Source organism: Chionomys nivalis, chromosome 18 (assembly GCF_950005125.1).
Source record: "Chionomys nivalis chromosome 18, mChiNiv1.1, whole genome shotgun sequence".
Taxonomy (NCBI): Eukaryota; Metazoa; Chordata; class Mammalia; order Rodentia; family Cricetidae; genus Chionomys; species Chionomys nivalis.
This window is the reverse complement of record NC_080103.1, coordinates 28,692,497-28,716,605: the sequence shown is the minus strand read 5'-3', so window position 1 is coordinate 28,716,605 and position 24,109 is coordinate 28,692,497. Positions and strand designations below refer to the sequence as shown.

Sequence of the window (24,109 nt, the reverse complement as noted above, 5' to 3'; positions counted from 1 at the left end):
CAGAACAGCACAGAGGTAGTGATGTTTACACCACACAATTCATTCTATGTGTTTCCAGAACATCGAGTCAGAACAGCACAGAGGTAGTGATGTTTACACCACACAATCCAGGCGACTCAGACTCATTTCCTAAGTCTTTCAGGTACCCAAGGACGCTGGAGAAAGCAGAGCAACACACGATTGTGGGGAAAGTTAAAACACCAGCCTGAGGGACAACTGAAGAATGTACCTGTTGGGAAAAGGTCTTCTGGAACCAGAAGGTTTGGCTGTGTCACCCCCTTGCGGTCAGCCCAGCTCCCCGAGTTTGGGAATATAGGCCGACAACTCTCTGCGCAGCCTCTTCTGAGCTCCGGGCAGCGCGCATGCGTACAGACGGCGGGCCTGGTCCACAGAGGAATTTGTTCCCGCAGGGAGGCTTTCCCCAGAGGCACTGATTTTCTCCTTCCGGCAAGCTCGGACCGGAAGCGCAGTGTCGGGACTGCGGGCTCGTCGGCGCCCGGTCCTTTCCCTGTGGCAGCCGGGGCGTGGTCGCTGCGGGTCGAGCTCACGCGCGCCAGCGATGGAGGGGCAGCGGGTGGAGGTGGACGGCGGGATCATGGAAGGGGTGAGTGCGGGGCTGTGTGGGGGCGGGGCGAGGCGTGGCGGTGGAGCCTCCATTCAACGTCCCTCGTTTCTTGTCCCCGGTGCTCTGCAGGGCGGCCAGATCCTCAGGGTCTCCACCGCCCTGAGTTGCCTCCTGGGCCTCCCCTTGCGCGTGCAGAAGATCCGTGCGGGCCGCAGCACACCGGGCCTCAGGTATTGCGGGCGCGTGGGGAGTCAGGACCCTGAGTCTAGGTCGCCGGCCTGGGAGACCGGGATTGGAGCCCGGGTTGTGGAGCAGAGGATGCCCGGGGCAGCGTCCAGAGTGCCCTCGCCCGTCTTTCCCGTCCCTAAGACGGGCTGCGAGTTGTCCTTGGGACGCATTGAAACACGGTAGTTTGTCACTTGTGTTTCCCTTAGATTCTCTCTCATCTAGCCCAGGGTAATCCCTAGATGGGAATAATAACCTTGAACTTTTGATTCTCCTGTCTCCAATTCTCAAATGCTAGAATTACAACTGTGTGCCACCATGCCCAGTTTATATAGTTCTGGGGATGAAACCTAACGCTTCCTCCATCCTATGCACCTCCACGGAGCCACATCCCTATCCCACAATCAATCTCGTTTTATAAGAATAGCAGTCAGATTGTTAGCGCACACAATAGTGAGGGTTCATAGCTTGTCTTTAATTTAATTGAAGCTTTAAAGGATCTTATTTAAACAATCCTGCCGGGCGGTGGTGGCGCACGCCTTTAATCCCAGCACTCGGGAGGCAGAGGCAGGTGGATCTCTGTGAGTTCGAGACCAGCCTGGTCTACAAGAGCTAGTTCCAGGACAGGCTCCAAAACCACAGAGAAACCCTGTCTCGAAAAACCAAAAAAAAAAAAAAAATTATTTAAACAATCCTATTTTGTGTGGGTTGAGGCCTCAACGTAGAATTTAGGGAGTGAGAGGTGTCATGGGTTGGTTATTTAGTAGAAGGCAAGCAAGGCTGGTAGCACGTAGGTAGTTCTATTTTTCCTTTTTTTTTTTTTGGTTTTTCGAGACAGGGTTTCTCTGTGGTTTTGGAGCCTGTCCTGGAACTAGCTCTTGTAGACCAGGCTGGTCTCGAACTCACAGAGATCCGCCTGCCTCTGCCTCCCAAGTGCTGGGATTAAAGGCGTGCGCCACCACCGCCCGGCTCTATTTTTCCTTTTATGCACACGGAGTTTGTAACAGTTCCTTGGTGTGTGTTTGTAGCCTAAATAACCAGTCTTGAAACCTTTAAAAAGTTGCCTGTAAGCAGTGAGTCTAAGTGCGTTAAAAACCCCAGTTGAAGCTCTGCCATTGAAGACACGGCACTTGCTTTCTGGCCATTGCTTCTGTAGCGGTTCCGTAGAGTGGGGTATTAATATAGGCAGCCTGATTGCACACGTTTTGATGCAGTATTATGACCTGAAGGCCTCAGCATTTATCTGGACTGGAAATGGTTCGCGATTTGTGTGATGGGAACCTGGAGGGGGCAGAAATCGGCTCAACAGAGATAACCTTCACACCGGAGAAGATCAGAGGTGGAATCCACACAGCGGATACGAAGACCGCAGGGTATGTTGCACCTAGTGCTCCATCCAGGCTTCAGTTCCGTTGCGGTTTCTGATGCTTCCTGGGCATGCTCTTTAACCCTTTAGAGATCCAGTTTTCTCGCCCTTAAAATGTAAATAATAGACCTTTCAAGGTTAAAGACAGTGGATGTGAATCTTTGGGTGCCTGCTCGTTGAGCCATAGCATTCATTCATTCATTCATTGAGACCGGGTTTCTCTGTGTGGCCTTGGCTGTTCTGTATCTTTGTACTTGTTGAGTTATAGCATTTATTCATTTATCATTCATCCATCAATCCATCTATTTACTTATTTATTGGGACAGGGTTTCTCTGTGTGGCCCTCACTGTCTTATAACTCACTCTGTACTTCTTGAGTTATAGCATTCATTCATCCATCCGTCCCTTTATTTATTTAATTTTTTATTGAGGCAGGATTTCTCTGAGTAGCTCTGGCTGTCCTGGAACTAGCTCTGTAGACCAGGCTGATTTTGAACTCACAGAGATCCTCCTGCCTCTGTCTCCCAGGTACTGGGATTAAAGGTGTGCCCCACCACTTGCCGGCCACATTTTTTTTTTCTAATATTTTTGGTGGTGCTGGGTACTCAACGAAGGCCTCACAATCAAGAGGCTGAAGCCTTTTATTATTGATTTATTACCTCAACCCAGTTTGCTTATCATCTTTCTAATTGGAAATATTTCCCTGAGGTTCAGCATCCTACCCTTTAGACACTGGAGGGTTCTGACTTCCGCATTGTCTGAGCCACAAGTCCCACTGGTTTGCAGTAACGAGTACAGCTGTCCTGAGAATCAAGAGACAGTACAGTTAAGCGTGTTCTGCCTTTTCCTTAGGAGTGTGTGCCTCTTGATGCAGGTTTCAATGCCTTGTGTTCTGTTCGCTGCTTCTCCGTCGGAACTTCGTTTGAAAGGCGGAACTAATGCTGAGATGGCCCCACAGATTGATTACACCATGATGGTAAGGGGCGGCCTCGTGCTCTCTCTTTAACTATGTCTGCAATATCTTCGTGAACATTCCTCTTCAGGCATGTTTTCTAATTCTGTTGAAGGAGAGGGGACAGATTAAGGTTCACTTTAGGATTTGCATTATAAATTAAGATAGTAGGGGGCTGGAGAGATGGCTCAGAGGTTAAGAGCATTGCCTGCTCTTCCAAAGGTCCTGAGTTCAATTCCCAGCAACCACATGGTGACTCACAACCATCTGTACTGGGGTCTGGTGCCCTCTTCTGGCCTGCAGGCATACACACAGACAGAATATTGTATATATAATAAAAATAAATAAATAAATAAATAGAAATATAAAAAAAAAAAGATAGTATTCATACTGAGTCTTTAAGGACCTAAAAGTATAATTATATAAATTGTATCAGTTATTATATAAATTACCAGTTTTTACTTTAGTACGGTGTGCTTATGGGGGAAAAGTGGCACAGGGTGAGTGTAGCACTGAAATACCAAGTATGCCAGAATCTGAGCCAGTGAGATGGCTCATTGGGTAACAGCACTGGCTGTGCAAGCCCGATGACCGAGTTCAGCCCCAGAACCACAGCAGAAGGCCAGAGCCGACTGCCCCATCAGTGCCGTGGTGCATGTACCCCTCCCCTGGGGCACAAGTGGAGCATTCCCACCCGACTTGATGTGATGGGGATGATCACAGCCCAGGTGCCGAAGACATTCACTCATTCCTTCAGAGTCTGTGTATAGCGTGTGAAATGTGAGTTTCATGTGTGCATCCCATTATCGTGTATGTGCAAATGCTACAGAATCTGAGAAAGTCAGAAGCTCAAAGCCCTTCTGGGTCTGAGCATTTTCAGGTGAGGATATTTAATCTGCGTTAATTTTTTTCTCGAGGTTTATTGTGGCATAATTCTTTACAGTTAAATTTATTCCTTTAAATTTAGTTTTAGGAATTTTGTACATATAGATACATGTGAACCAATTTTCATAGCTAAGATATAGGATAGTTTTATTTAAAAAAAAAAAAAATACCCTTTATGGGTAGCTAGTCCTGTCCCTAACTCCTGGCAACCACTTTCCCATTTTTTTTAGTTTTGCTTTTTTCACAATGCCATCTAAAGTAGTAATGCGTGTGTGCGTGTGTGTGCGTGTGTGTGTCATTAGAATTAGGTCTTTTTTTCCCTCTTTTCAAACAGGGTCATTATATCCCCGGTTGGCCTTAAATTGCTGTGTAGGGAGGGTAACCTTGTGTTTCCAATGCTCCGCTTCTACCTGCAGGGCTAGAGTTGCAAGTGTGCCCCACCATGGCCAGTTTTTGCTGGAAAATGACTTCATGCATGCTAGCCAAATGTGCATTCTAGCCAGGCGTGTTACCAACTAAGCTTCATGCTAGTTCCTGGGTCTAGATTTTTTTCACTTACATGATAAATTTGAGACTCAGTGTTACTGAAGTAAAGGCCAAGTGGTTTTATTCTGTATAGGAACCAGTTTGTTTTTCTGCTCATGAGTTGGAGGCCACTTGAGTTGCTTCCATGTTTTGGCAATTTTGAACAAATTGACTACTAAGATGTGCAGACACTGCCAAAATATGTTTCAGCCCTATCTGTCCTCTTTGTTACCTGTGAAAGCTCCTGCATCCCACTGAGCATTGGTGGCTTCTGTGCTCAAGTCCCCCTTACCCTGCTCCCCATCTGAGTGTTTGGGTGCGGGGGACCCAGGGCTTTACACGTGTTAGGCAAGCGCTCTGCCCTGGGCTGCATCACCACTCCTGTCTTTGAAAAAAGCAAAACAGAAATTTAGTGCCGTCCATAGCTCCTACACACATGGAGACAACCTAGAGAAAGGAGCCAAACTCTCAAGTAGATCGCATGTGTTTTCGTGGGCTTTAGGCTTAATTACCGTCTTCTTGTGAAGCGCTGCTGTTATGATGGATGGCATCATCTTTTTAGCGTGCTGAGATGTGTAATGAAGGTCACTTCCTCTTTACCTAGTAATTCACATAGAGGAAACCGCTCAGTATAAGCCACTGTGGAAGGTGACTGTTAAGGTCCTTGAGCATAGCCTTGTATAAACTATGATTATCATTGTGTAGCATCCAAGGAAGATACTCTTAGAGAAGCGGTTCTCCACCTATGAGTTGCTGCAACCCCTTTGGGGGTCAAATATCAGATATCCTGCATATCAGATGGTTACATTACAATTCACAGCAGTAGCAAACTTACGGATATGAAGTAGCTTTGAAGTAATCTTTGGTTGGGGGTCACCACACAATGAGGAATTGTAAAGGGTATAGTATTAGGAAGGTTGAGATTCACTGCTTTAGAGGATGGATTGATAAATTTTACTCAACTGTTAATGTTATTTGAATATTGCTTGGGAAGAACTTATGATATTATGAAAAAATGTTCCTAATATGAAATGAGAATAATGGAGGGTAAAGTGTCGATCGGATAGATTCAGCATATTGAGAAGCAGTATACGGTGGAAGGCTGTTCACTAGTGCCCTCTTGTGTCCCTTTGTGCGCACTGTTGTTACCACCGGGAAGACTGATAGGTAGACTTGTGCAGTCCTGCGCTCAGTGCTCAGCTGTGCACTGGAGTTCTTGTATGTACAGTAGGATTGCTCTCAGTATTGCTGTTGTCCCTCTGTATCTGTAGCACCTACAGACCAGCTTACTGCATGGCTTTTTTATTTAATAATTGAACTTGGTGAATCTCTGCACACCAGTGACTAAAGAACAATTGACTTTTTCAGGTTTTCAAGCCAATCGTTGAGAAATTCGGTTTCAAGTTTAATTGTGACGTTAAAATGAGGTGAGTTCCTCAGTCCTTAGTGTCCCATCCCATCCTTCTGACAGCAGTGCCGGGGACCCAACGCAGGGGCTTGTGTGCCAGGCCAGTGCCCTGTCAATGAGTCTATCCTTGGCCCTTAATCTTTTTCATCTATTACAAGTTCCGAAATTAGTGGAAAAGTTAAAAGTTATGTTTAGAGAACTATTACTGTGATACTATTAATGTGTTATATTTCATGATAAATTTCTTTTTCTTTCTTTTTTTTTTTTTTTCTGAGACAGGGTTTCTCTGTTTAACAGTTCTGGCTGCCCAGAAACTCAGTCTGTAGACTTGGCTAGCCTCAAGTTCACAGAGATCCTCTTGCCTTTGCTTTCTGAGTGCTAGGATTAAAAGTGTGCACCACCAGCACCCAGCTTCATGATAAATTTCTTACAGAAAGTAATTGTGGCTTAAAGGTAAACTGTAGAGCTACAGGACCTTATCTGATACTCGCGGTGTTCATTTGTTCACTGAGAGAAAAAGTTTCATGGGAATATTTCCTTAGCTATTGCTATCCATGCCTGTATTATCCATCCACACTGGTCTTAGCCACACGTGTGTTATTCGCTCCTGTATTATCCACACCTGTGTTATCCATGACTGTACCATCCACACTGGTCTTATCCACACGTGTGTTATTGGCTCCTGTGTTATCCATGTGTGTGTGTTATCCATGACTGTACCATCCACACTGGTCTTATCCACACGTGTGTTATTCGCTCCTGTGTTATCCACACCTGTGTTATCCATGACTGTACCATCCACACTGGTCTTACCCACATGTGTGTTATTCGCTCCTGTGTTATCCATGTGTGTGTGTTATCCGCGCCTCTGAGCAGGCAGTGGAGTCCCTGTGTGGACTCCTGCACTAGGCTCTCTGGAGTCATGAAGAGGCTGCTCCCCAGTGTAGTCAGAGCTGCCGTCCTAAGAAAGCCCCGCCTTTAGGGGTGTGTCTGTAAGGATGTCTCTGCTCTTCAGTAACAGGAGTGAAGGGTTTGGCCTGGAGCTAATGCTTTATGGTCTCGCCCGGTTTTCTGTCTAGTTTCACCTTCCCCCTACTTTCAAGTTGTCGCAGACTACTCGGTGGGTTGCCTGCTGTCTTAAACTGCTTTGCCCCTTTACATTCATGTTATTTATATCCCCTGCTTACTTAAAAATTAGAGATATTTATTTATTTATTTTTTCGAGACAGGGTTTCTCTGTGTATCTTTGGCTGAGACCAGGCTGGCCTCTAACTCATAGAGATCCACCTGCCTCTGCCTCCTGAGTGCTGGGATCAAAGGCATGTGCCACCACACTCGACTAGAAATCTTATTTAAAAATAGAAAATTTCTATTTGGACAGTCTTTGGATGCATTCACACTTATTCTTCATCTGTTGGTACCTCTTTGCAGCCATATTTTTAATCTTAGTAGATTGTAGACTAAACTACGTCATCTCCTAACTACTTAGAGTGTAACAGTTCTCAGCATCTGCAATAAATGAATAGAACTGAGGTAAAATTTTGTTAGTGTTGAGTGGTTATGTATTGATCAGATATTAATCTGAGTGCCTGTCATATGCCAGCTCCGATTTTAAGCCTGGAAAACAAACCCGTAGAGCCGGTGTCACAGACAGTATGCTCTCAAACATCAGTTTGAATAGTGAGGAAAATGTTCTGCACTGTCTTCAGTGGTCGTCACTGCCCTGTACCCATTGAACCCCTGAAATAGTCTCATGTCACTGGGACGATGATTTCTCTTTGTCCTGTGGGTTGAACCCAGGGCCTCGTATTCACATGCTAAGTCCCTAGTCGTGTGTATCTTCAGACCACAGAGTGGACACCCGAGACTGCAGATAGGAGTCAGGCCTTTCCATGTATCTCCACAACTTACATATTGTTTGGTATCCTTCCTGTGACTGCAATGTGTTGTCAGACTGTGTCATGTACTCAGTTATGGAGAGGTATTTGTTCTACTTTCCCTAGGGGCTATTACCCAAAAGGTGGCGGTGAAGTCGTTATCCGAATGTCACCAGTTAAACAGTTGGACCCGATAAATCTGACTGATCGTGGCTCTGTGACCAAGATTTATGGGAGAGCTTTTGTTGCTGGAGTTTTGCCACTAAAAGTAAGTTGTCTTAGTGCTCTTAGAAGTGTATGGACACCTTGATAGTGCTACAGCATTCAATTTTTTGAGAATACTCTTTGTTTCTTTCAAAATAAGTCTTAGACACTTTGAGGTGTGTTTGATTTTTTTTTTTCTTCTGAGGTTTTTGTTCTTGTTTAAAGTAGGGTCTTTTGAATAGCCCAGGGTTCCTGGAACTTACCTGGTAGACCAGATGGTCTTGAACTTTCAGCGCGCTTCCTGTCTCTACCTCTAAAATGTTGTTAGTTTGTTTTTTTCAAAACGGGGACTCATGTAGTTCTGATGTAATTGATGATGGCCTTGAACTTACAGGCCCAGGAAATCCCAGGATTCGTGTGAGCTGGGCAACACACTCCCCCTGAGCTACATGCCCACCCTGAGAACTTTTATTTTTAATTATGTTTATTTCTTTTTTTTTTTAATATTTATTTTTAAGATTTATTTATTATGTATACAACATTCTGCCTCCATGTATGTCCGCACGCCAGAAGAGGGCACCAAATCTCATTACAGATGGTTGTGAGCCACCACATGGTTGCTGGGAATTGAACTCAGGACCTTTGGAAGAGCAGCCAGTGCTCTTAACCGCTGAGCCATCTCTTCAGCCCCTATGTTTATTTCTTTTGTGTGGTAGGGATCGGGCTGCATTCCAGGGCACACGTATGGAAGTAGGTGGCAGCACATGCCACAGTGTGTGTGTGGAAACAAAGGCCAGCCTATGGGAGCCATTTCACTCCCTTACCATGTGATCCCTGGAGCTCTGACTCATGTCACAGGCTTGCCAGCAGGTGCCTTTACCCACTGGGCCATCTCAACCAAGGTGGCCCAAAAAACATACTTATTTTGTTTGTTCTGTTTTGTTTCAGATAGGGTTCGCCATGTAACTCTGACTGGCTTGGAACTCACCATGAACATCAGGCTGGCTTCAAATATAGAGAGTTCTACTTGTTTCTGTCTTTCAAATAGTGATATTGAAGGTGTGCCCTATCCTGCCTGGCAGAATTTTTTTGTTTTGTTTTCTTTTTTGTGGCGATATTTTTCATGCTATAACAAATAAAACTTGCCTGAAATTCAGAGTGCAGAACTAAGCAATAGAGGCCAGGCAGTGGTGGCACACACTATTAAGACCAATTAGAATTTGTGCTATACTTTTTTGTTTTTAAGCTTTGTTGTTGTTTTGTGTATGTGTGTGTTGTAATTTGTTTGTTTGGTTGGTTTTTCAAAATAGGGTTTCACTGTGTTGTACAGTCCTGGCTGTCCTGGATCTCACTCTGTACACTAAGCTGGCCTCAAACTCACAGAGATCCCCTGCCTCTGCTTCCCAAGTGCTGGGATTAAAGGCGTTCACCACTGCCCAACTTTTGAACTTTCATTATTTTTGTGTGTGGGTATTTTGCATGTTATATGTTCCGTGTATATGCATTGCCTTATGAGGCCAGAAGAGGGCGTTGGATCCCTTTGGGGCTGGATTGGCAGATGGTGGTAAGCTGCCATGTGGGTGCTTAGTATCAAAAATGGGTCCTCCGGAAGAATAGACAGTGTTCTTAACTGCTGAGACTGCTCCAGCCCTAATTTATTTTATTCTTATGTATGTGTTTTCCCTTCATATATGAATGTGTACTGCATGTGTGCCTTGTGCCTGCAGAGGTCAGAAGAGGATGTGAAATCCTCTGAAACTGGAGTTAAGGGTTGGCTGTTACGTGTGGGCGCTGAGAACTGAACTCATATCCTCTGCAAGAACAGCTTTTAACTGCTGAATGATCAGATCACCCCAGTTCCCCAGAACTTAATTTGGATGTCTTTTCTTTTACATTTTTCTTAAGTCAGAGCTCTCTCTGGAAGTTTTTAAATGGTGCATGGAAAAGCTGACTATGTATAATTTTATAGGATTGAAAGCAATTGTGACAGCCAGAGCTACACAACACAGTCACACCCTATCTCAAAAAACAAACCAAAAGAGAGGGAAAAAAGTTTAAAAACAAATTGTCTAAATAACCAGTGATGAATTCATTTTCCTTTTCTGATTTTCCAAAATAGGTAGCAAAAGACATGGCGGCGGCGGCCGTGCGCTGCATCAGAAAGGAAATCAGGGATCTCTACGTCAACATTCAGCCTCTGCAAGAGCCCAGGGACCAAGCGTTTGGCAACGGGAGTGGAATCATGTGAGAGCATGGACTTAGACATTTCCTGACATCATTACCCATCAAAGAGTTGAAGGACTATTGCTCAGTTTAGGGTTCTACAACATATTTGCAAGGGAATTTCCACTTAAAACAACAGTTTAGTGAATTAGTGTGGTTATTTGACTGAAGCTTGGTGTCACATAGCTGTACTTCCGAAACTCACGAGACAGGGGTTGAGAGTCACAAGTTTGAGGGCACCTTAGGCCTAGGCTGCACAGCGTGTTTGAAGGCAGCCTGGGCGCTTTATCAAGCTACTGTCTTAAATCAAACGTAAGCAGAACACCAAGAAAATGGGCATTGTGATTTTGTTTCCTAAGGTATTTTGTACTTTGTAGGTGTTATCTGTGGGTCCCATGATCATAATTCAAGCAACTCCAGATAAAAGTACTTGGGAAAAACAAGTTTCTGTTGTAAGTGTACAGGCATTTTCCCCCTTGTCATTCCTTAAACAGTACAGTGTAATGACTGTACAAAGTGAGTACTTTGCAGTACGAGTCTAATCTAGAGATGATTCAGAGTGTTTGGGAGGACGTGCCTACAAGTTTGATGCCAATGCTACCTCAGTTCTCTTTTGTTTTTTGAAACAAGGCCTCACGTAGTATAGTCTGACTTTGAACTTTGTGTAGGTTGAAGGATCTCCTTGAACTCATGATCCCCCTCCTTCCCTTCTGGGAGGACAGGCGTGTGCCACATGCTCAGCCTGTTATTTGGTTTGTTGAATCAGATCTCACTCTGTAGTCCAGGCCGGCCTCAGATGGTCAGTAATCCTGGTGCTAGATTACAGGTGTGAGCTAGTTGATACGATATTATTTAAATAAAGGACTAGGACATCCTTAGATTTTTAGTATCCTCGTGTAGATCCTGAACTCCCCGTGAATACTGAGGGACAATTGTAGTGAACTTAAATTGTTGTTTTTTAGGATTTATTATTTTAGTTACATGTATGTGGGAGTAGGCATCTATGGAGTACAGAAGGGGACACTGAGTTCTTAGCACTTGTGAGCTGCCCTGTGTGATGCTAGGTACTGAACTTGGGTCCTCTGCAAGAGCAGTTTTCTTAGCCACTGAACTCTCTCTCCAGCCCCCTGAATTTAAATATTTAAGCTAATCCGAGAGTAATCTTTGAAACTAACGCTAACAGAAATATTTCCAGTTTTTTAAAGATGCCTTAAGTATGAAACTAATTTACGAATACTTAGTATGGTAATGATGTCTTTCAAGTTACAAAAATTCTTTAATTGATGTTTTTGAAGTGTAGAAGCACAGTGTTTTGTGAATACTTACATTTCAAGTCACTTTATTCAGAAAAGTACAAAGGTTAAAGTAAGCGTTTGCTGTCTTTGCAAGTACTGTGTAATAAACCCTGGAACAAAGCCAAGTCTGCATGAAGACCTTTTCATTTCAAATGACCATAGAGTGCTTTCTAACACTGTGCTGGTAACGACCTAGTTAATGACAGAATACGTGTAGGGGAGGGGGCGGCTTTCTTTACATGTGAGTACATTAGAATCTGCAGACTTTGCCCAACGCCACTGTCTGGGAGGAGTTTCGCTACTGTAGTGAGGTGACCAGATTTAATTTTGCCTGTTTAACAGTAACTAGCCTCTTGTGTTACATTGATGTGAAAGTTAGAGTATTACTGTGTGGGTAATTGCCCTCTTTTCCTCCTGTGTAGCATTGTTGCTGAGACGTCCACTGGCTGCTTGTTTGCTGGATCATCGCTTGGCAAGCGAGGTACAATGAAGGAGAGGGGTCTGTAATTCCCACTGTCACTAAAAAATCTCTCTTCAGGGTAGACTGTTGAGAATGATGAGTGACATTTTAAAAATAGCACCAACTGTTAGAGTTAGCAAATTCTTCGTTTCTCCCAACTTTGTATTTTGAGAAAATGTCAGACCTCAAGTGGTCTCCTAGGTGCACCAGTTGTGAATATTTAGCTATGTGTTGTGTACATTTCTGAACTGTTTCAGCGTTCATTGTGGGTGCCATGCCTCAGTCATGAACTGCAGCAGGCATTCCCAATACCCTCAGATTCACAGTGCTAGCCTTACACCTGAACATTTGTTACACAGACATACCCACACATTAAGTAAGTTGCCTAGGAACGTGTCAAATTTATTTATTTATGTTTATATAGTATTGACCTGTCATGGTTATTGACTCTTTTATTCTACTTTGTTACTTTATTTGGTTTTCTTCAGACAAGGTCAGCCCTCATTGGCCTGTTAATCACTGTGTAGCCCAGCCTGGCAATTCTCCAAGTGCTGGGATTGCAGGCATGTGCCACTGTGCCCAGCTTAGTTTGTCTTTAGTACAGAATTCTCTGTTTGCTTTTTCTTTTTAATTCTCACGATACTGACATTTGGAAAAATTCAGAACATTTTTCTCAGCAGAATTCCTCATAGTTTGCATTTGTCTGGTTGTCTTATGCTCAGGGTTTTCCTGTGGACATTTTTAGGAGGAATCTTGCAAAGATGATTCAGTTTCTTCTTGACAGTTTTCTCAAGAGTTTTGTGTGTGTGTGTGTGTGTTTGTGTGTGTGTGTGTGTGTGTACTTGATTATATATATATGATCCAGTAAATGTAAAGATACAAAATACAAATAAAATTGTCTTATTCTGAGTTTTTAAGAAATTTTTATCTGGAGCAACAGATTTCTTTTAAAGAATATAGAATTTGAGTTTTATTACTTCTGATAGACTTATTTTGTATTCATCTTTGTACCAAAGACTTAGAATGTGTAGGAAAGTAGGAACCAGAAGAGCCAGGGACATGTTTACAGTGATTTAGAACCTGTTCGGATCTTGGTGTTTGGGATTTGTTGTTGTGTGCAATATCTTGCCCTGAAGCCCACGCTGACCTCAGACCCAAGCCTTGCCAACTTCTGGGATCAACAGTGAAAGACTAAACTTTAAATGGTTGCTCTGAAAATGTCACCTGTTCTTTTTTAAGATGATACTGAAAATCCTTCAATTCCGATGAGATTTTCTGTGACTAATTGTAACTTGTGCAAATCACAAGTTTTAGATTGGAAGCTGAGGTATAGCTCTGGGTTATAGCTTTGTTATAAACTGGCCTTAGATATTTTTCTATGCCTTTGTTTCCTAGTCTTTATGGAAGGCTGTATTATTGCAACACAAGAAGGAAGAAATAAATGATTTCAAAGTTCTTTGCAAAAACAAAAAAAAAACTTATTTAAAAATTATTTTAAAAATTAATTTTATATATGCGTGTATGTGTATGAGTGTTTTGCCTATATGTATGTCTGAGCACCACTTTTGTGTCTGATACCCAGGGAGGTCAGAAGAGGGTATTGGACCCCATGGAACTAGAATTACCATTGTGAGCTATCATATAGGTGCTGGGAATTGAACCTGGGTCCCCTGAAAGAACATTCAGTGCTCTTGATTGTTTATCCTTCTCCAATCTTTGTTATTTTGGTTTTGTACTTATTTTTCACAATTCTGGGTAAGCTAGGGCCTCACACATGCGTTGAACCATGTCCCAGCCAGCCCTGAGTAGTGTTTGTAAGCAGTGCATACCATGGAGCACATGGGAGGCCAGAGGAGTGTTTCAGGGGCCAGTTCTCCATTTTCACCGTGTGGGTTTTGAAACTTGAAGTTGGGTCATCATTCTTGGCCACAGGAACCTCTACTGACTGAACCATCTCACTGGCTCCATAATTAGTATTTTTTTTGATATTCCACAAAATATATTTTAAAGTTAATTAGTGGAAGTGACAATGAAGGTCATTACATATTGATAAAATAAGAACCACAACAAGAGAGTGTATAAACACATATTCTTATCACATTGGTTACCCAATTTTATAAAACAAACACTACTAAATATGATATAACAGATAGAGCGCAACAATACTTCGGGTGATTTCAATACATGATTATTACCTATAGACAGGTCATCAAAACAAAAGTAAACAGTAAAACCACTATATATAAATTGGACTGGACTAACATTTACAGAACATTTCAAAGAACAGCAGCAGAGAAGAACACATTCTTTTTTTTTTTTTTAAATATTTATTTATTATGTATACAATATTCTGTCTGTATGCCTGCAGGCCAGATTAGGGCACCAGACCCCATTATAGATGGTTGTCAGCCACCATGTGGTTGCTGGGAATTGAACTCAGGACCTTTGGAAGAGCAGGCAATGCTCTTAACCGCTGAGCCATCTCTCCAGCCCCGAAGAACACATTCTTAACAGAAGCCCAATGAATTTGTTTTCAAAATGTTCACATTTTTTTTATTTGTTTTTATTGAGCTGTATATTTTTCTCTGCTGCCCTCTCTTCCTCCCCCCTCTTCTTCTACCCTCTCCTATGGTCCCCATGCTCCTAATCTACTCAGGAGATCTTATCTTTTTCTACTTCTCTTGTAGATTAGATTTATGTCTGTCTCTCTTAGGGTCCTTTTTGTTGTCTAAATTCTCTGAGATTGTGAATTGTAGGCTGGTTTTTCTTTGCTATATGTCTAAAAGCCACTTATGATGAGAACACCTAATTTTTGACCAAGAAGCAAAAAATATAAAATGGAAAAAAGAAAGCATATTCAACAAATGGTGCTGGCATAATTGGATATCAACATATAGAAGAATGAAAATAGATCCATGTCTGTCGCCACGCACAAAACTCAAGTCCAAATGGATCAAAGACCTCAATGTAAAACCAACCACACTGAACCTCATAGAAGAGAAAGTGGGAAGTACGCTTGAACACATTGACAAAGGAGACCACTTCCTAAATATAACCCCAGTAGCACAGACACTGAGAGGAACAATTAATAAATGGACCCTCCTGAAACTGAGAAGCTTCTGTAAAGCAAAGGACACAGTCAAGAAGACAAAATGGCATCCCACAGAATGGGAAAAGTTCTTCACTAACCCCACATTAGACAGAGGCCCGATCTTCAAAATATACAAAGAACTCAAGAAATTGGTCATCAAAAGAACAAATAATCCAATAAAAAAATGGGGTACAGACTTAAACAGAGAACTCTCAAAAGAGGAATCTAAAATGGCTGAAAGACACTTAAGGAAATGCTCAACATCCTTAGCCATCAGAGAAATGCAAATCAAAACAACTCTGAGATTCCATCTTACACCTGTAAAAATGGCCATGATGAAAAATGCTGATGACAACTTACGCTGGAGAGGTTGTGGGGTAAAGGAAGCACTCCTCCATTGCTGGTGGGAGTGCAAACTGGTACAGACACTTTGGATATCAGTATGGAGATTTCTCAGAAAATTAGGAAACACCCTACCTCAAGACCCAGCAATATATACCAAATATATACCCAAAAGATGCTCAATCATGCCACAAGGACATGTGCTCAGCTATGTTCATAGCTGTTGTCTGGAGGTTTCTGTCCTGCCTGGTTCCCGCCATATTTAAGCCTCAAAGAAATCACACAGAAGTCTATATTAGTTATAAACTGATTGGCCCAGTATCTCAGGCTTCTTATTAACTAATTCTTATAACTTAGATTAGCCCATTATTCTTGTCTATGTTAGCCATGTGGCTCGGTACCTTTTTCAGCGAGGCAGTCATATCTTGCTTCTTTTGTGGCTGGGTCACAACTGTAAACCAAGCTTTCCTCTTCCCAGACTTCTCCTGTTCTTGTCGCCCTGCCTCTACTTCCTGTCTGGTTGTCCCGCCTATACTCCTGCCTGGCTACTGACCAATCAGCATTTTATTAAAATACAATTGACAGGGTACAAATCATTGTCTTACGGCACATAGTAGCATTGTTTGTCATTGCCAGAACCTGGAAACAACCTAAATGCCCCTCAACCGAAGAATGGATAAAGAAGATGTGGTATATTTACACAAGGGAGTACTACATGGCAGAAAAAAATATGGCATCTTCAAATTTGAAGGCAAATGGATCAATCTAGAAAATATCATATTGAGTGAGGTAACCCAGACCCAGAAAAACAAATATAATATGTACTCACTCATAACTGGCTTTTAGACATAAAGCAAAGAAAAACCAGCCTACAATTCACAGTCCCATAATTGGTAATTTTTAAGCAGATACCAAACAGCCCATGTTTCTTCCACTTGTTCATTGACACATTGTCATTTCTCAAGTTTCAGACGATTAGATAGCATAAGACGCTTCCCAAAAAGTGTATTGGTTAATGTCCAGAGCCTAAAAAACGTTACCTCAGTGCCGATTGGGATGTACCATTTAAACTCTGGGATAGAATTTCACTCTTTAGCCTAAGCTGGCCTTGAAAGTCCTGTGTAGGTTCTCAAGTGCTGGGATTTCAAGTGTTTGTCGCCTTATTTAGTTCAGTTAAACTTGATGACTTGAAGTAATTTGTTATTTTCTACATTACTATACCTTCTGTTTTAGGTGTGAATGCAGACAAGGTTGGAATTGAAGCTGCAGAAATGCTATTAGCAAATCTTAGACATGGTGGCACTGTGGACGAGTATCTGCAAGACCAGGTAATGACAATGACATGTTCAGGATCAAAACCATCCTTCCTGCTAGTTTTGAGCATAATTATGTTGAATGCAAATTTCTTTAATTGTGGCATCAAAATCCAGACACTTCTGTCTCATTCTCTTGGTCTCAATGCAAGGTATATCCAATCTAGATATGTCTATACTGGAACATTTTGTTTTCCTTTTATTTTGAAATGGGATCTTGCTTTCTAGCTCGAGCTAATTTGGAATTCTCAGTATGCACTTTTTCTCTTGAATGGTGGGATTACAGATAAGTGTCACCATATTTGGCTTAAATATAGTTTTTTCACATGCTATTTAATTATAGAAAGTCCTATTCCAATCATTGAAAAAGTTTTCTTTAGAGCTTACGTTCCTGGAATTTCAGTGCCTGCCTTTTTTTTTTTTTTTTTTTTTTTTTTGGTTTTTCGAGACAGGGTTTCTCTGTGGCTTTGGAGCCTGTCCTGGAACTAGCTCTGTATACAATATTCTGTCTGTGTGTATGCCTGCTGGCCAGAAGAGGGCACCAGACCCCTTTACAGATGGTTATGAGCCACTATGTGGTTGTTGGGAATTGAACTCAGGACCTTTGGAAGAGCAGGCAATGCTCTTAACTTCTGAGCCATCTCTCCAGCCCCCTGGAACTAGCTCTGTACACCAGGCTGGCCTTGAACTCACAGAGATCCGCCTGCCTCTGCCTCCCGAGTGCTGGGATTAAAGGCGTGTGCCACCACTGCCTGGCAGTGCCTGCCTTTCTTGGCCTGGCTTTAGCACACCCGCCTTGTTCTCGGTGTGTCTTTGCTTAGTTCTGAAATGCTCTTTCTTCTTCTAGCTGCTTTGCTAGCTAGTTGCTGTCTTCTTCTTGTCAGTTTTAAAGTGCTTGAGGCTCATGTTTTCTTACCTGTCTTTCCTTCCTTGGTTACCTTTTACAGTCTCATGACTTAAGTACCAATCAAATGGTTACACCCCCAGATCCATCACTGCGCAAACCTTTTTATGTGCTCATTCGTTGTTTTCCTGTGCCTGTCAATACCTCAACTGGGTTATGTCACCTCCTCAAACTCAGGAGCAGACTCACACTGGGAAGTACTCTTGAGTGTGTACCTCCACTCTTCTTTTGAGGCAAGGTCTCTCTCTGACCTCACATTCACTGTCCTGTCTCAGCCTCCAGAGTGTTGGGATCACAGGTGTGCATGCCCAGGCCTGGCAGAGATGTTTCTATGTTTCACTGTCTGTGTGTTTTCCTTCTACCATATCTTCCTCTCAAGTCACCAGTCTCTCCTTTTAGGAGTGTGCTCTCAGGCTGGCTGGTGGTAGGTCTCTTGCCTAACATGCCTGGAGTCTTGTGGTTGATCCTCAAAACAAAGAAAAAAGGGAGAAAGAAGAGGACGGTTTCTTCAGGATTTCTTGACCATTTTCTTGGGACAGTTTTCTTTATGTTTGGTCATTTCTTTCTTGCCTAAGTCCATATCCCCAGGATTCTATACTCTCTTTTAAAATGCAATTTTAGAAGAGTAGAAAGATTTATCATGTATGCCAGCTTGCAGAAACATTTGGTCTAATAAGTATAACAGTGTCCAGCTCTCTATTTTATTCTGAAACATAAAATTTTAAAAGTCAGTCTTGCTAAACATGTATCAAGTCACAGACTCTCTGTCACCATCTAAAACTCCTGGAAATGTAGAAATTATTCTTTTAATTCCTTTATAAAGCCATTTTGATTTCTAGTAGTATTTTCCTTAGCTGTAGAATTTGAAATTCTAAATCTTAGCATATTTGTGAGATTTTTCTTCTTTGTTCTTTTTTAATAGCTGATTATTTTCATGGCACTAGCCAATGGAATTTCCAGAATAAAAACTGGACCAGTCACACTCCACACACAGACTGCTATACATTTTGCTGAACAACTAGCAAAGGTGAGTGTTCTGTTAGAAGGACTAACCGGGTTAGTAAGCAGGAAACCCTGTAATAATCATGGTTCACATGTGCATGTTCACAGCCTGGGTAACCATGGTGAGTGCCTGTGGGTGAACTGAGACGGAGAGTAGATTGTTGGAGGTTTACAGCTCCTGTTCACAGCCTGGGTAACCATGGTGAGTGCCTGTGGGTGAACTGAGACGGAGAGTAGATTGTTGGAGGTTTACAGCTCCTGTTCACAGCCTGGGTAACCATGGTGAGTGCCTGTGGGTGAACTGAGATGGAGACTAGATTGTTGGAGGTTTACAGCTCCTGTTCACAGCCTGGGTTTTGAGCACACCAGGGGGACATTTTTAAGGCCCGGTGGTTCTGCAGCCATGAGTGAAGACATTCTGCTGTTACTACTGTGTGAGCTCGTGTTTACACCTTTTCTTCAGGACTCTTCACTTCACTCTAAAACCAATGTTAATTTCTTTGTAGAGCATCTACAAAGTATTTTCTCTGGCTAGTAAAGCCGTTGTTGTGTTTTCTTCCTTTTCAAATTACCTCTCACTGTGAATACATACAGCTTCTTCTTCCTTATCCAGTACCATAGCATATTTTTATTTGGGGATTTCTTGCATGATTTTAGTTTAGTTTTACTGAGTCAAGGTCTCAGTCTGTATTTTGGGCTGTCTTTGAATTTCCTAGGTAGACCAGTAGTACTTGTGACCCTCTGGCCTCAGCCTCTGGAGTGCTGGGTTACAGCAGGAGCCACCACACCCACATGCTATATATATTCTCTGTAATATAGTTCTGTAAAATTTATGACTCAGATTTTATGAGGTTGTTGACTTTTTTGAAATTATAAAGTAGTTCACATTAGGCATGGCAGTGAGCGCCTGTAATCCAGCATATTTGGGAGGCAGAGGTCAGCTCTGTCTACCTGGCACATTTCAGGCCAGCCTAGGTTATAAGACATGACTCTTTCCTAGGGCAGTGCTGGCACATGCCTTTAATACCAGCACTTGGGAGGCAGAGGTGAGCAGATCTCTGTAAGTTCAAGGCCAGCCTCGTCTGAGAGTTCCAGGACAGGCTCTAAAAGTTACAGAGAAACCCTGTCTCTCACTCACACACACACACACACACACACACACACACACACACACACACGATAGTAACTTTCAAAACAAGAGCAATAAAAAGATTATAAAATATCTGTATTGCATTCTCTAAAAATTTTTAATTGAAAATAGTTATTTTCTTACAAAATATTCTGATTATAGTTCCCTCTTTCATGTCCTCCCAGATCCTCCCCACCGTCTCATGCTTCCAACGCAACACCTTTCTTTTTTTTTTTTTTTTTTTTTTTTGGTTTTTCGAGACAGGGTTTCTCTGTGGTTTTGGAGCCTGTCCTGGAACTAGCTCTTGTAGATCAGGCTGGTCTCGAACTCACAGAGATCCGCCTGCCTCTGCCTCCCGAGTGCTGGGATTAAAGGCATGCGCCACCACCGCCCGGCCGCAACACCTTTCTTAAGAAAACAAACAAGCAAATAAAAAGACAAGAATAAAACAAAACGAACAAACTAACAAACAGCAATAATAATAATAACAAAGAGAAAAGAATAAAAAAGAAGCAAAGAGCACAAAACACACACACACCCTAGAGAATATTCTTCATGAGCCAGACATGGTGGTGCATGCTTAGAATTCTAGCACTGTGAGGAGGATCATAGCTGAAGGCCGGTGCCAGTGTTGTATAACAAGACCCTGTGTCAGCTGTCCTCTTCACTCCCTCTGTCACCAGAAATAATTCACTAGCAAAGATGAGTGTCCTGTCAGAACGACTAACCGGGTTAATAAGCAGGAAACCCAGTAATAATCATGGTTGGTGCTACTCGTGGGCTCCCTGCATGGTGGGCTGTCAGCTCCCTCAACGTCCGTCTCTGTGTGGCTGCCTGTGTAACCAGGGAAATTAAGAATCACAGCTGGGGAGGTGCACAAAGCCCGTCACCCCACTTTTTCTTCTTTCCAGCTCTTCGCAGCTTCTACTCCTGTTTTGGTAGTTGCTGTTGTAAGAAATAGATGGGTTTCAAGAAAAGCCTGGTTGGGAGAATTGAAGGCAGATGGTATCTGGTGACAGCAGTGAATTAATTATTTTATAATAGCTTTGATTCCCTTGTTTCTTGCTTTTTGTGTTTTACTGCCCTGGGAATCCAAACCAATGATTTGTGCATGTCGGGCAAGCATCTGTCACTGAGCTTCATCCTATTAGTATTAATAGTTTTAAATTTACCTTTATTTTATATTTATGGATGGTTTGCCTGCATTTATGTCTGTGCCACATTTGTGCCTGATTCCCTGGGAAGCCAGAAAGGGGTGTCAGCTCTCCTGGAACTGGAGTTATAGGTGATTCTCTGTGTGGGTGCTGGGATTGGATCTGGGTCCTCTATAAGAACAGCCAGTGCTCTTGAGTGCTTAGCCATCTTTCAGCCCCATGCTGTATTTACAGTTACTACTCTTCTCCATCATAGATCGATGATCTTAACTAGGTGGTATCAAGTTTTATTTATTCTTTGTAGCCTTCAGTTTTATAATATGTTGTATATTAACACTTAAGTATGCTTAACTGAGTAGACACCCCTGAACTGGGGTGTTTGTGACTTTTGTTTCTAATTCATCTCTGTGTGTGTGTGTGTGTGTGTGTGTGTGTGTGTGTGTGTGTGTGGTTTTTTTTTGAAACAGGGTTTCTCTGTGTAGCCTTGTTATCCTGGAACTCACTCTGTAGACCAGGCTGGCCTTGGACTCAAAGGTCTACCTGCCTCTGCCTCCTGAGTGCTGGGATTAAAGGTGTGCACCACCACACCCAGACTCTTTGTTGTATTTTAACTGGGTAATTTGGGCCAATGTATCTTTATTTTTCTGTGGTTCAGTACGAATAAATCATCTGTAAAAATGTGGGACTTGAACTGTATCTTTCAGGCTTTGTAAGTGTGGTTAAGCACAAATTTGAAGTGATTTCCCTCTTCCTTGTGTTTCATATTTTCACGTTTGTAATTTGAAAAATGCAGCCACACATAAGAGTTTGGCTCCATTGCTCTGTGTTCAGTGTTCATTCCACAGTGACTTTTAGATGCCTGCTTGTACAGCACCCAGTTACATAAACAGAAACTGAAAGCTTGTGAAGGTTGCTGCTCAGTAAGACCACGGGATGATGGTTTCAAGTTGCATTTTAGAGACTCCTAAAACTTAAGGATTTGAAATCCCTTTGCCAGAATCTCAAACCATTTGATTGTTTTGACTTAAATTCAGTTTTATTAAACGGAACTGCATTTACCTAAAATGATTCTTCCAGAGCATAGAGACAAATCACATATTTCAAAGCCAGCTTCAGCTAACAAGTGAGAACGAGAGCGTTAAGCTCAATGATGGAGGATGTTAGTCACCACAGCCCTCCGCCCCACCTACCCTTCTGAACTAGCATCTTGAATTATGTATTTAGAGAATTAAATTGGCAGGAAAAATTTAGTGAGAGCAAATAATGTCATATCTGACAGGTAAATGGTTCAGACCTATGTTTTAGAAAAACAGAGGGGAAGAGAAAATGTGCAAGCAACAGTCGGCGCAGAAGCCACACTTGCCACAGCTGCACGTGTCTCTGTGCTCTTAGTCAGTGGCCGTGGAGGGGCGCCTGATTCCTCTGTCCTGACAGACAACAGTGAACAAGAACCATGGTCCTTGGACAAAATAAGCTACTGAATTTCTTCACAAGTCACTTGATTTTTGTGTGTGCCTTCTTCAACAAATGGATTTGGTGTGAACTCTCTTTCCTTAACTTCGAGTTCTAGGACTGTGCCTTCGTCCTCTTCATGTGTCCTTACATACTAATATTCTGCTTCCAGGCCAAATTTACTGTGACGAAGTCAGAAGAGGAAGAAGATGCCTCTAAAGACACTTACATCATTGAGTGTGAAGGGATCGGGATGACAAATCCACATCTCTAGGGTATTTACTCCCTGTTGCAGTAACTGATTTATACGTGCTGTAGCACAGAGCCTACGAAGGAAGATACTGCAGGGCTTGGCTGACTTTGGGGATGAAGTGCGTTCAGTTGCTGAGACTGTTTCCTTGTGGCCGGCACAACTTGAATATCTTCTGAGATGTAAACAGTAAAAGACAAAACTTGCTAAATATGATAGTAAATTTCAGTATTAAAGTATTGAAATCAAGTGCTGTTTATATCCCAAATATGTGCTGCGTCTTCTCTCTCTTTTTAGTGTAATAAATTAAGCAAGGGACACAGATTTGATCTGTAATTTGTATTACTAATGACCTTCCCTGCAGTTTCACTTTCTTTAGTTTGAGCTACCTAGGGTCAACTTTGGTCCTGAAATATTAACTAGAAAATTCAACATAAATAACTCATCAGTTCTGAATGCAACTCCTTTCTGAGTAGCATGATGAAATCGTATACCTTCTGCCCTGTCCCATCTGTGATGTGGGTTATCACTTTGTCCAGGATATCAATATTATGTATGCTGCTTACTTGCCCACTACAGACTTAGTAGCTGCTTGCTTATCAGATCAATAGTTGTATTATAGTGTTTGCCTTCAAATGACACTGGACCTGATGAGGGCTCCAGTGTGCAGGAACAGTTGAACTGACCATTGAGGTGTGCCCCAAAGAGTGTTTCCGTCAAGTTCACGGCACATCATTGTAACTCTAGCAGGTTTGGCCACATTCGTCCCAAACACGTCTGTCTTGGCTGGGATTATTCCAGAATAGTTGAGTTCCTGTAGAACAGAAGTGTGCCAGAATTGCTCTCTGCTACTTCACACCTAGCCAGCATGTAGGATATGGCTCAAGTGAACCCCATCTGATGTTTTAGTTCAGTGTGCTGTGTTTATCAGTGCTGTGTGTAGTTCATGAAAACGTGGATGGACCTTGCCTAGTGATGATAAGTCAAACATTGTCCAAGTCAATTCAGAGAGACTGCTGAAATACATTCAGGAAGTTTGAATTCTTATGTATGGACCAGTCTGCGGGAGCAGAATATGGTCATTATCCTTGCCAATGGTGTCACTAGCCTGGGATAGTAGATGTAGTTTGCTTCATAGAAGAATAATTAATTACATGTTCACAATGTAAGTAAGCCTTGTAAGGTGCTCACTCTGCAATAATCGAGATATGAGGTATAATTTTATCTTTCGAGTAAAGCTTTTAGGATTATGGTAAGTCGGGGTCTCTTTCAGGTTGGTGTGACTCTTTATGCTGATTGAGTGCCGTCAGCAGTGTTGAGGGAAACTGGAGCGCAGCCTGGGCATCTGAGAGTGAGATGTGAACTCAGCAGCACTAATGGGGAGATGCCTGATGTGGGTGGGCGCCGCTGTTGAACCTCAGTTTGTCAAAAAGATAGGCCAATTGGAAAGTTTTGTTACTCTCAGGAAACTGAGTCTGCACTTTTCT

At 42.5% G+C, this 24,109-nt stretch overlaps 1 protein-coding gene across 1 annotated transcript; it reads left to right on the top strand.

Moving 5' to 3' along the window:
• The first annotated feature begins 389 nt into the window (after positions 1-389).
• Rtca (RNA 3'-terminal phosphate cyclase) lies at positions 390-24,109 on the top strand. The gene is made up of 11 exons (XM_057794185.1): positions 390-604; positions 695-795; positions 2,020-2,163; positions 3,009-3,132; positions 5,887-5,945; positions 7,930-8,071; positions 10,127-10,251; positions 11,948-12,006; positions 16,652-16,746; positions 18,558-18,662; positions 22,545-24,109. The coding sequence occupies exons 1-11, from the start codon at positions 560-562 to the stop codon at positions 22,644-22,646; spliced, it is 1,101 nt and encodes a 366-aa protein (XP_057650168.1). The 5' UTR covers positions 390-559; the 3' UTR covers positions 22,647-24,109.